This window comes from Chamaea fasciata, unplaced genomic scaffold, assembly GCF_029207755.1.
Source record: "Chamaea fasciata isolate MVZ Bird 193981 ecotype frontalis unplaced genomic scaffold, bChaFas1.0.hap1 SCAF_5, whole genome shotgun sequence".
Lineage (NCBI taxonomy): Eukaryota > Metazoa > Chordata > Aves > Passeriformes > Sylviidae > Chamaea > Chamaea fasciata.
In genome coordinates, this window is record NW_027094090.1 from 53,169,370 (window position 1) to 53,182,875 (window position 13,506).

At 40.1% G+C, this 13,506-nt stretch overlaps 1 protein-coding gene across 1 annotated transcript in view; it reads left to right on the plus strand.

The window, feature by feature from the left end:
- The window catches only part of ABCC9 (ATP binding cassette subfamily C member 9), a 68,578-nt gene that overhangs the window by 5,508 nt on the left and 49,564 nt on the right, over positions 1-13,506 (plus strand). The window contains exons 2-8 of the mRNA XM_066183704.1: positions 1,073-1,176; positions 2,698-2,863; positions 5,638-5,779; positions 6,144-6,265; positions 7,137-7,303; positions 7,984-8,226; positions 12,313-12,507. Coding sequence (XP_066039801.1) covers positions 2,719-2,863; positions 5,638-5,779; positions 6,144-6,265; positions 7,137-7,303; positions 7,984-8,226; positions 12,313-12,507 — 1,014 coding nt within the window. The 5' untranslated portion in view covers positions 1,073-1,176; positions 2,698-2,718. The remainder of the gene's footprint in view (positions 1-1,072; positions 1,177-2,697; positions 2,864-5,637; positions 5,780-6,143; positions 6,266-7,136; positions 7,304-7,983; positions 8,227-12,312; positions 12,508-13,506) is intronic.

Here is a 13,506-nt window from a genome sequence, read left to right on the forward strand (position 1 = left end):
TACCCTATCTCATTTGCCATGTAATCTTTTTTGTTTTCTGGGAATTTTTAAAACTGACCAACTTAGGCTTGATTTTCTCTCTCTTTTTAAGAGAAGGCAATTAAATTCTACTTCCCCCCCCCCTTTTTTTTTTAATGAACAATAGTATTGTGAGTAGACTGCCCTTACCTTCTCTTGAAAAATATAAAATATTACCAGTGTGATGGGCAGTGTCTCTAGATATCAGTATTAACTAATAGGACCACGTTCTTTTCTCAGCCCTGGCAATGTGCAAAGGACAATTGATTTTAAGAGTGTTACTGGACATACTCAACACAAAACTAGGCACACCACAGATTCTTGTGAAGATTCAGATGTGATTCTTCAAAGGTGCATTTTGCATGAGAGCTTTTAGTGACTATTGTTTGAGGTGTGATAAGGAACCTCTGCAAACTGATGGTGGTCCCTCGTTAGGAGAAAACACTCTTCCTGCAGTTAATAGTCCTTCACTCAAATATTTGCTGCCTCTATTCTATTTCCCTTCCAGAAAAAATGGGAAACAAACAACAGTTCCCATAGCTTCCCTTGGATGTGGTTTTCATCCTTTCTCCCAGATTGATTTTTGACTAGAAGCCAAAAGCTACACAGGGAGTCAATGATTCAGTGCTCATCTGAACCCAGGATTCTCCTGACTTTCAGTACCACTCTAACCACTAGACCACAACAGCATCTTATGCTGCCTCAGAAGAGAGTCATCCTTGTGGGAAAGGGAGGAAAATTCCCAGCAGAACTCCCTTGGACTTCTGACCTTCGATAAAAATGAGGAAACAGCACTTCTGATTTTCAAGAGATTACTATTATCATTATGTTTCTCTTAATGTCAAGCTTTCACAAATTAAACCCAAGCAACCTCTGTGTAGTTTTTTTTAAAGTTCCTTATTTGTTTTGCTAATAACTCCTTGATATATTCAGACAGATCCCACATTAACAGAATGTTTATTTTTTGTTACTAGCCTTATGCACTTATGAATGTCTTTTGGTATAAAAATAAAATTATAGAATGATAGTGGTCATATCACTCTATTCATTATAGAGAATGGACCAAAATCTCCATCAAATTGTGTTACAGCACATGGACTGTTAACAGATGGTGGTTACTGAAGTTTGAGTCGGTTGACCCTCAGCTTTTGCCTCACAGTGAGTACATGAATGCGAGTTATGCTTAACGTCTGGTAAATCTCAGTCATAAACTGCTGATATATTTGGGAAAGGGAGCACATTTATCACACTCTTTTCAAAGAAACTCCTCTTCACTGATGTGTTTTGATATGGGTTGCGCTTTTCAGATTCAGAAAGAACTTGGTTAAAAGCTAACAGGGGGTTTAGCAGAGGTTCAAAATGCTTCTTTGAATTCTGTATTTTTTTGAAGATCTGCATGTTTATTCTGTCTCTGAGGGACTACTTGTGTAGTTTATGCTTACCTTCTTATGAGTACCTTGTTTAAACATCTTACAGAAATAATCTGAACTATTTGAGGAAAGAAGGAAACCTTTTTCTCCCCATTCAACTGACTTTTTTTTTTGTTTCTAAACTGCATTCATACATTTTCTCCATCCTATCTTGTTCTGATTCTGCAAAACCTATAAATGCCAATGTTCTTGCAGACAGATGTTTTGCTGAATTAAATATATTCCACTTCAGCATGTAAAATTTGACAAAAGGAAAAGGTATGGATAAATGAGTGTCCACAACTTATTCTACAGCACTGTGCTGCTCTGTGTAAGTCTCAGGCAAAGAAATGAGCAAGGAAAGACTTTGTTTGCAGTTTCTGTTTCATCTTCTTATAAAGAAGACTGAAAACATAAATGATGCACAGGTTGATTTAAGCCAGAACCTGGCCATACCTCTGGGTTGATCTGTGGCCCATGCTCTGCGAGCAGGAACGCAGGAGTTTATCTTGGTGTACAAAGATAATCTCACAAGAAATCATGGAAGTCAGACTGCTGGGATGAGTCTAAGCATGTGTTTAAGGGTTTTCAGGATCAAACATAAATGCTGACTTACTGCCTAGGCAGTCTTCATTGCCACCTGTTTTGGTTAATAGTTTGTCATTTATCCATAATGTCTCATCTGTGTGGCCATTGTTCTATGTGACAATGAAGAAATACAAAATATCAGTGAGTTCAAAGCTGCCAGATCACAAATACCAAAAGTTCCAAGCTTGCACTGGGAATGCAGTGCAACTAATTGTTGGAGATACTGCACAGACAGCGTCGGCTCACCAAAGAAACAAAAAACCGCAACACACAGGTCAACTTATGTCCATTTGGGTTTGTTATGAGAAATGGAAATACTTATTTTTCAAATCTTCTACTTTCTTTCTTTATATTCTCACAGAGATTTTGCAGCATAGTGTTTGTGCCTATAATGAGCACTAGAAATTATAGCAAAATGTATTTAAAAATAGCACTTAAATAATGAATGCAGCTAAATACAAACAATATTATCAAAATATAAATAATACTAATGCCATATAAATAGAGCTTTCTAGTGTGTTTGTATTTGACATAGCCCAAAATAATTTTCAAAATACAACTGTGTTATTCTCTATGGGTTCTTCAGTGTGCTCCTTCCTGGTCTCTTTATTATATTTATTTTGTCTTTAGCCAGAGGCAATGTTAGCACTCTTGGTAGTCAACATTTCTCTCATTTCTGTAGTAGCCGGACCCTCTGGAAGAGATGAGACTCGCATTTTGTGGTAATGACAATGCCTCAGCCTACAACATCAGTGCTGGTGTCCTCAGGAATGTCTGCTTTGTGGATGCCCTCAACTTGGTCCCTCATGTCTTCCTGCTCTTTATCACCTTCCCAATTTTGTTCATTGGTGAGTTATTTCATGGAACTCTGCCATCCCACAAACACTCGAGCATGTGTTAATACTCAGTCATGTTTGTATGGGCTTGGTGAAACCATTGGATGCTTTGTATTTATGAATTCTGAAAAAGAAGAGGCAGAATGGCTTCACCCAGAGGATGTGAGGCCAAGTCGCTGAGATGTGGGAATTTTAGATTTAAATCTGAACTAATCAGCATGAAGAGATGGGTGAGAATCAGACAGATCAGATCCAAATGCTATGAAACTTCTCTCTGCAAAATTTTCTTCAGATTTTAAACTGTCAACTTGCAGCCTTTGTTATTAGATATTAGACGACTTAGGGCAGTGGGTCTGAATTTCCTTGAAGTTACATGAATTACAGAGAAGATCCAACATGTTCACCTTGGATCTAAGGCTAGGACATGTGTAGGTAATATTTAAAATAGAATAATTTCTTCTTTTGCCAACATCTGTAAACAAATTTTTTTTTTCTCCAGCAGGAATAAAAAATAAGAAATGATAAATCCCTCTTGAGGAATTTAGGACAGTGGAGGGGTTCTAACCAACCTAGTCTTGTAAAAAAACCCATCTAAGCTAGTATTCTAATGATTTTTTTTTCCTTTAAAAGACAACAAGTTGTCTTTTTATCCCAATTAATTTGCAGTGGTGAAATAAATACTATTTAATACTTTTCCAGAGAGGTCAAACAGTGCCATTCTAACTGATCATAGGAGATTAGGAGACTTGAATAACCATCAAAAGTATAAATATTCTCCTGACAACTTCATGAGAAATACCATGTCAGTTCTTCCATGGTACCTTCCTGGTGTTGCATGCGTAGATGGAAATGCGTTTCTTCCACAAGGAAGATTTGAATTTGGGACTGTATTTGAACATGAGATTTAAGGGTTTTCATCATGCTAAAAAGACTCCAAAGTGGTTGAATAAAACGCTACAAGAATCTGTGGGTTAAGATACTCTGCACCTAACTGTGACATGAGCCAGTGACTAAAAACTAATTAAAAAATTAAGCAAGAGAATTTGAAACAAATTCTAACAATTTATGAAGACTAGAAAGAAACTCCAGGGTTATGGAAGCTCTTTCCAAAAGTGCTGGATTTTTACCTCAGTGCTGACTCTTCCTTTGAGGTGAGATGCAAGTCATTGTTGAAGCACAGGGCTTTGTGTGGAAGCATTTGATGGAAGTACAATGCAAAGTCTGAAGGCAGAGGTAATATTTTAGAGCACTCTAACATCAAGTGCTGCTTTGATTTTTTTAGAGGTATTAGCCAAATAATTTTGAAATAGTATTGCAGCTGCTGAAAATTCCCTCTATTTCGTAACAATGTTAGGAAAAAATATAGTATTTTAAATTGTATGTTACTTATGTAAGTATGTAATTCTTTGTTTAATATTTTGTATGCTAATTATCAGGACAAATAGTTGTTGAACAGAGCATTAAAAGCCAGCTGGAATTTACGGTATAGACTGACTCCAAAGCAGAAATTTGGTGATGAGCTGTGTTTGTGCAGATGTATGGGCAAAGAAAAAATGAAAAGCAGCTCAGGAAAGACAAAGACAGGAGCAAGGTCAAAGAAAACCGCATTAGATTAGGAAAGCCTTAGAGAACTATAGAAAATGCTTGAGATAGCTATGGAGAAGAGGGAATAATTTGTTCTTGCAGTATTTTGTGTCTTAAACAAGGATGAAATGGTGAAATGCTGACAGTTTCCAAGAATGAATAAACCTAGGTTTTGGTTTATGTGTTCCTGAGTCACCTGATGAACCTCTAAGCACGATGAGATGCTGCATCCTTGTGCAGCAAAAACACATCCTGGGTTCTAAACTGAGTTAGTTTTGTTTCCTTCTGTTTGGTTTCTTTGCTTGCCCAAAACGTGCTGTCGTTGGGATTCTGTACGGGCTTTGGGAAGAGGGGTATATACAGCAAGAGGGACTTTTGGGTTTACTGAGGACGGCCCTGTAGCTGTGTGGGAAGAGAGAGACGCCAAGGCTCGCCACCATGAGAAGCCAACCCGTGGTCAGGCCTCAGCTTCCCCAGCCCTGTCACCTCCCTCAGATCCTCGGTGTCACGTGGGTTGCTGGCCTCAGAAAGGATCATGCCTGGAAAGGGCAGGTGGCATCTGAGGCGATGACATGGAAATAGGCTTCAAGTTTAATTTGCTGATTAATTTGAGTCCGGGCACTGTGTTGGGAGCTCTGAAGGGCCAGGAATGCAGAGGCTTACGAGGCTGGGCTGCGCCTGAAGGAGAGAAGCCGTGAAGTCACCTTTCAGCCTCCACTCAGACTGTGCTCCCAACCAGGCCTGAAACAGGTAATAAATGTTACCTGTTTCAGGTCAATGCATCTCTTTGAGGCCTCATTTGAGGATGAAACTTTTATATCAGTTGGAAATTTTTGCCACTCTTTTCCATTACTGTGAAAGATGTGAGGACGCCAAACTTCAGATCTGTCGGTCCCTGTTGTCTCAGGGTGCCACTTGGGGTGGTTTTTTTGTTGTTGTTTCCTTATCTTTTTTTTTGGCCAGGAATGACTTTTCTTTGATTGTAATTTGGAAAAAGTGTTGTCTCATTGTCTTCAGGGTTTGATTGAAATTATAGGGCAACTGACACACTCCTGGGTCATCTTTTTAGTAACAACAGCCCTTGTAGTCTTGTACGGGGTTTGTATAGATTGCATGTAAGTGTGGCTCAGAAAATTGATAACCAGATCAGTCACTGACTGGCTGTGAGATAACCTTTCTTTTTCCTTTTTATCATTTCCCAGGCTGGGGAAGCCAGAGCTCCAAAGTGCAGATTCACCACAATACCTGGCTGCACTTCCCCGGGCACAACCTGCGATGGATCCTGACATTCACCCTGCTCTTTGTGCACGTGTGTGAAATAGCAGAGGGGATTGTTTCTGACACGTAAGGGGCAGAGTTTGGTGGATAACCACGCTAATTGCATTTGTTAATGAACAGTGTTAATGTCTGATGGGCTGGCTAGTAAGGCATAGTGAGGTTTTCCCCAAAAAGTTAATAGATCCTTTCTTGAACTGTCCAGGTTTTAATGGGATAAAGGTGAAGCCATTGTTCTTGGCATTGTTTCTTCTCTCAAGCTATAATGACAAGCAAATATTGATCAAAGTTAAGCACTCATGAGGACAAAAATCTTTTGTCTCTAAGAAATTAATGTTTGTCCTCCTCAACAGATTAGCAGAACACCTATGGTTTCACACAATGGTGAAAAAAAGGCACCAAATTCACTAATTTATACTCTATTTATTTTCAGACAAATGAAATCTCGCCACCTGCATCTCTTTCTACCAGCTATAATGGGATTTGTGGCTGCCACTGTATCCATAGTGTATTACCATAACATTGAAACATCCAACTTTCCGAAGTTACTGCTGGGTAAGTCTAAGATTTATGTATTCTTACAAATCCCTGTATTTTAGCCAAAGTCAGCTTGTGTAGGTTGAGGAGGATGGTGGAATGTGTGAGAATATTAAAACAGAGAGGAATAACTCTCTACTCTTGCAACTGGTAGTATCATAGGAGTTACTGCACCTTTCATAAGGTACTGAAAACTGCTTTTAAAATTAGTACAAAAGAGAAAGCCTTGCACACCTGTTGCATTTCTATCTCAATCTTTTAGGTATTTTTTAACACTGCTGATAATTTTGAGGAAAAACTTGTCTGCTATTTCAAAAGGCCACTTTGTATAGTGATCTGACCACAAGCTCTCCTGTGCAGAGGCTCTTTCTCAACATCTTTTGCAGCTGATTCTGAGATCATCCTATCTGCTCTCTCAGTCAGGAGATGGTCAGACATTGCAGAATAATTTTCCATGCAAGTATATTGTCCAAATTGCCTATAACTCAACCACCTGAACAAGCCCCTGACAGATACCAGCCAGGATGCAGGATAACACTGAATTCCATAAACTCTTTTTCAAAACAAGCACATTTCTATATTCTCACTTGGGATGCATCCTGCTTTTTCTAAGAGGCATTATGACTTTTGTTAAGTTATGTGCCTTTCCCTTCACTTTAAGAACAAAGTTCCCCTTCAAATTAAGTCCCCTTCAGTGGACTTTCATACCTGTGCGAAGATCTGGCATTGGGGATCTGTTTGAAGGGTTGTGACCCAGGAAAGAAAACAGTGGCTGGTGACATAGAGGATCACTTTGCCTGCACTGTATCAAGCCATGGAAGCTAAAATACTGTAGTTACCCTTACTTGTTAATTTAATTTTAAATTATGGATGTGCACCTGTTTTACAGCCCTATTCCTTTACTGGATTATGGCGTTTGTCACCAAAACCATCAAGCTTGTCAGATACTGCCAGGACGGGGTGCCTTTTTCTCAGCTGCGTTTCTGCATCACTGGAATCATGGTAATCCTCTATGGGCTGCTGATGGCTGTGGAGATCAATGTCATCCGAGTCAGGGTATGTGGCTTCTTCCTCAGGATCTGGAAAAATATCAGTGGTATCATGGGGGTGAAGATGGCTCCTTAGTCCCAGGAACTCTGGCTTGTGTCAAGTTTAGGCCCAAGTTTAGCTTAGCCATAAAGACTTAATTCTGTGGAAACCAGTGGTGATTTAAATCTCTTTAAAATGTATGTCCTTGATATATACCCTGGTCTTGGTGTGTGTGTGTGTGCCTGTGTGCATCTATCCACACAAAGTGCACACATATTTATGTAGATAGATTCATATTTGTGCCCATGAGGAGGGTATAGGTGGATGCAATCTGTAAAATATGTGCTGTGTTAGTGTTAATGAACTCTTTATGTAGTGAATCTGTAAGTTAGCATATGTTCTTACCCATGATAACTTAAAATAAAATTATTTCCCAGGAATTCATTTTTAGTATTGTTCAGCTTGAGATAGGAAATAGTGATAAGTTTCAGAACAGTATCCACATCCCATGTTGCTCAACTGTTTGCCAGTTATCTGTCAAAATGGAAATGCTCCTATTTACACACAAATTTATATTTAAATTCAACATATAATTTCCTTTAAAAGTAAATTTGAGACTGTGGTTGTCTTGCATATTGTTTTTACTAAAAAATTACTATCAATAAGATAATTTCTGAGCCCATGTTTGTCTGTTTTCTCCTCTACAGAGGTATGTGTTTTTCATGAACCCTCAGAAAGTAAAGCCTCCAGAGGATCTGCAGGATCTGGGGGTGAGGTTCCTGCAGCCATTTGTCAATTTGCTCTCAAAGGCAACTTATTGGTGGATGAACACTCTCATTATTTCTGCTCACAAGAAACCTGTGGACCTGAAGGCCATTGGGAAGCTCCCAATTGCAATGAGAGCACTGACAAATTATGTCTGTCTCAAAGAAGCCTATGAGGAACAAAAGGTAATAACAGGTGTCCTTGTCACTCTTTGGCCTTAGAAAGCCAAAGTGTCACTTTGAATTTCTTCAGCTTTCATGAAATCCTCATTTTAGGGATTTTTAACTCAGGACTGTTTGTTCCAAGGTGAAACATTGGCGTCGGAAGCTCCAATCCAATAGTTACTGTTTGGTTTTAAGTGAATTTATAGCAGCAGAGACTTGCCAAACTGAGTGCAAATGGAAACTAAAACCACAACAAGACTGATCACTTGCTAGATTTTAAGAGTGAAAGATTTGTTTAAATCTTAGCTACTTATGAAACTGGAAGGCATTCTGTCCATCGTTTCAGCTGGAAAGACTCATCTTCACCTTTTTTTTTTTTTCTCCAGGCAGAGAAATAGCCAAAACCACACATCAAGAATAGCCAAAACACTGGTGTCTTAGCAGAGATTTAGTCACCAATCCCAAACACAGAACCATACAGGCTTCTATGAAGAAAATTAACTCCATCCCAGCCAGACCCAGTACAGAAACCATGGTTGGGAAAACTCATTGGATAGGGCAGGATTTTTCTGGGAAGCTTCTGCATGCATTTAGGCAGCTCTTTGCTCCCAACATCTAATGGAGCTCCAGTCTGCTTTCTGTTCCTTCTGAGATGAAACAATTATCAGTACAATTGTTTATATTTTAATAGATATAGGTTGCTTCTTTTTCCTTCTGCAGCTGAGGATTAGAGAGACCAGAGATTAAGATCCTTCTGATTTGGGCAGAAAGCTACTGAGTTTTTGGAACTGAGCTTTTCACAGCAGACTGGGAGAGGTGCATCCCTTAGGCCAGCTCCTTAAGGTGCCTAAACCCTACTTAAAGAGGCCAAAGAGGGATATGCACACACGTGGTCCAAGGACCTGAGTCTGTGTCATTCTTGATGGCAAGCGCGACAGCTGGGTGCCAGCATTTGTCTGTAGCTCGTTCACGTCTGCAGGTACCGTCTGTGCCTGCAAAAAAATGCAGTTCAGATGCCAAAAGGCAAGTGAAATGTGCATTTCTGATGGGCATGAGCACAAACTTTCAGTGTGGAGCTTCCCTCAGTGTGTGTCATGCACATATAAACACTTGCATAAATGTTATGTATGCAGTTACACTTACCTACATTTCTGATGCTGCCTTAACATCAGATATTTTGTGTTCTGTAGCTGTCTAAAGTCTTGAGTTTACCACAGCCTCTAGAAAATTTGTGTTACTATTCAAAAACAGGCTGCAACCCTGAAATAAACTGGTATTTTGTAGATAAAGTTAAAGTAAACCAAATGACTAAAGCAAATCCAAAGAGCCAGGCAGTGGGACTCCCTGCAGTTCATTCCTGTGGAGAAATGCATTGGCTTGTGCCTGGTTCGGCCAGAAAACAGCCACAGAATTAGGAAAATTCTTCAGACTGGAGAGTAGTCTGAAGTCTGGAGGAGGTGATATGCCACTGTCTCTGCTGCCAAGTGTGTATTTTACACTAATCTCCTGGAACTGGTGAGGGGAGCCTCACAGCCTCCTCTGGATTAAGTGGGGTTACCCCAGCCTGTGCCTGCAGATAGCTGATCTCAGCTGTGCTCCATAGCCCTGCAGAGAGAAAACTTCCCTTCCTTCCCAAACCCTTCTTCTCACACCTTGATGAAAGATGCAGAACATGACCCTGAACACTCTGTATTGTGAAATTTCTTTGAGATAGTTCACATGACATTGTCTTGCTATCTCTTCTGGATGCTATGAAAATGGAAATAATTGTGTCAATTCTCACATAATTCCATTTACCCTGCCCGCTGCCTCACCCCCCGCCCCCCCCCCCAAAAAAAGAGGGTGATCCCGTTTCTGTTGTTGCTTGGATTTTGTTTCTGTTGAAGCTGTCTAGATGTTTCACACCACATATCAGTTCATCACATACCATATATCCAAAAAATGATTTTAGCATGTTAAAATCCTCTATAATTTGTCCTGATGGTTAATAGAAAGCTTTTCTTCTGGAAACTTAATAGAAAAATCAATTTTTCAAGTCAAGACCATTAGTTTCCTATGTGTGCTATTCATGTCCCACTACGGGCCTTACTTGTTAGGGCCAAGAAAAGGATGATTGAAATTGTGTTAACTATCAGTCACAGGGGCAGTTAGTTGATAGACGGTTTGATAGTGTTAACTATCAATCATAGGACAATTGCCCTTCAGCACCAGGCTTATACTGCCAGCTCCAGAACTATGGAAGCAGTCAGATTTCTATTTTTATTGAGGCAAACCTTACAGGTGACTTGATTTATCAGCAAACACTGTGTCACTGCCCTTTATTCCAACTGTGGAGTGCTCAAGGTAGAGAAAATTACAGAAATTTGAAAGGAAGTTGACAAAGACAAGGAAAACCTAATCAAGTGGCACAGCTGAGAACAGTAGCCCAGACTGGTTAATTAACATCACAACATTCTATGCAAGCCCATAATATTTATGGACCATTCTGAAAAAGAAATTATGATTAGAAAAAGGTCTTCCTCTTCATGTTACATGCTTCAGCTAATATGAAGTCCTGATTAAAAAAAGAAGAAAAAACAGAATTTAACAATAAATTAGATAATTTAATTAGTATTTTTTCCAATGAAAAGGAAACAGATTTCATATAGTGATGACCAATGTGTGAATTGCAGTAACAGTGAAAATGGCTATTAAGTTGTTAGAGAAACAAGAATTTACCATTGCCACTTAACAAATTTACTATTAATTGAATGCCCAGAATAATATAACTATTTTTTCCCCAAAAATGGCAGCTGTTTACCCAATGACTTAGCTTAGCTCCTCTCAAGCTGTTAAAGTTATTAATCATTTATTCGAGGAGAGTGATTGACCCTTTTTGGGCCCTCAAGCTCAAAACCCATTAGGCCACAAATTCAGAGCCTTTTGTGTGGGCAACTCAAGCCAGGCCTTTGTGCTCTTTCCCTCCTCAGAGGAAACAGTTTCATTCTCATCCCTTTCTGAAATGGTAGCTCTGACCCCATGGTGCATATTTCTCCTTCGTAAGCTCCTTGGCATTGGCCTGGCTCAGTCTCTGGCAGCCACCTGATCCACCTGCACATTTTTGGCACCATGCATGTAATTCATCTCACTGTGGAAATGGCATAAAAGGGAAAAAACTGAGAAAAGAAGGAAATAAAAGACATGAGGCAGACAGGCAGGTTACAGGCATGTTTGCTTTTTCTTTGGTGAACTTGCTGGGGCAGGGGGTGGTTGTTGCTTGGCTGTGCTTAAAATGTCTCTGTGAATGCTCAAAAGGGCCTGGCTTGCAGCTTGCAGGCATTTGCGCTACTTGAGAAATGACAGATGCTTGTTTAAAGTGTCAAAAGCTGCTGCCTGAAGTGCAAGGAAGCACTCTGCAGAGCACGGCTCTGGCCAGTAAAACTCTTTCTTTGTTAAACTGAAAGGACCTCAGACATATCAGAACTCCTCTGATTACACAAAGCCATATCTGCTGGTTGGTGTTTTAGCCACGAGCTGTGATACTGTGTATATTCACAAATCTGAAGGCTAGAAAGGACCCTTGGTTGGCTTAATCTGACCTCCCATCCTGGTCTGCTGCTTTCATTTTTTGAGCACAGTTATCATTGTTTGGTTGAAGTCTGTTATCCTGGAAGGCATCCAAAAGATGGAAAAATTCCAGATAAATTAAATTAAACTATATTCTTGTAATTGTCATGTATTTCTCCTGCAATCAGAAGCCTTTACAGCTTGTGAAACCGGGATTACCTATGTGAGCAGAGGGCTGAAAGGTCAGACCTTTCCCTCAGCACACATGTGACAAGGGACAATGGCTGCCTGCCAGGATGATAATCTGTGCTTGCATTCCTGTGTTCACAGGCTGAGGAAAGTGGTGGGATATAGAGGTGAGAAACCACAGTTACCAAGGGGAGGCAGAATTGGAATTTGCCATGAAGAATGTCTGAAATCTGTCGATAATTACAATATTTGCTGCCTCACCTGGTCCAACACCAACTTTCAGGAACCTTTTGAGCATCCAGACAGGAATGTTGCCATATAAATCCTGAGAGGCTTCTCTTAATGCACTGCATACCCGTTTCTGTTTTCCAGAAAAAGGTGGAGGACCATCCCAACCGGAGTCCCTCCATTTGGTTGGCCATGTACAGCGCTTTTGGACGGCCGATCCTGCTCAGCAGCACATTCCGCTACCTGGCCGACCTGCTGGGCTTTGCTGGGCCACTCTGCATCTCTGGAATTGTCCAGGGCTTCCAGAATACAACCAACAATACAAATACCACAGAAAAGGTAACCTGACAATGTGGATTGAAAGCCTCTGGTAGTAATTTTAGAGTCATATCAGGTATTTAAGACAACTGGCTGCATGCTTTGATAGGTCTGTGGTCATCACTGTTATTTCATGGTTTCTCTCAAGCAAATTGAGTATTTCTGTTGTGAGAGACAGTCAAGTTATAAACCTGAGCAGTGGGAGCCTTGGGTAGGAATGGAACATGGGTTGTGGAGGCTCCCCCCAGCTCCCCAGCCATCTGTCTTGATGGAGTCATCCCAGCTGTTTTGGGAAGAAGGAACGACTTTTTCATCTCCTGTTCAACTGTGCTTGTTTGTTTCAGGCAGGACACACACTGCTGGTGTCTCGGTGATGCATCCAGCCTGGGAATTTTGCTTAAATCCTCTCCATTTGTCAGTTTATACTTCACTGACAGTTTTGAGTTCTCTCAAATCTCTTATTTTTTACTGGGAGGCTGAGAGTAGCTAGTCCTTGTTTGTGGCTAATTGTATTGATTGCTGCTGTGATGAACTGTGTTGGCACATATTGAGAAATTGAAAGGTATCCACTTTACTCAATGGTGTTCTTGATACTAGAGATGCACAAGAGATGCCAGATCAGTGCTCATTTCAAGTTTCACTGAGACTGAACTTTCAGGGATCACCTCTAAATGCTCAGCAAGCCTCTGATACAGAACCTTTTCTATCAAGAAAAAAGGAAAAGAATTTATGAATAACTAATAAAAAGATACAGTTAAAATTATTTTACTGACAGCAGAGAAGAAATGACAAAGACATTTTCCTGCATTTGTCTTCTGATAGAGAGACATCTGCACACAGGTTTTGGAGTGTTTTATCTCTGAATGAGTAGATAGGTATGTAATGGAATAGCATTTTCCTCTCCAGATAAAGTATTTGACTACCATCACTATCCAAATATCTTTTTCTTGGCTGCTCACTCCTGACATTCATTTTCTTGACTGATGGTCTCAATTTGGCTTGAGGCTTTCACTGCACTGA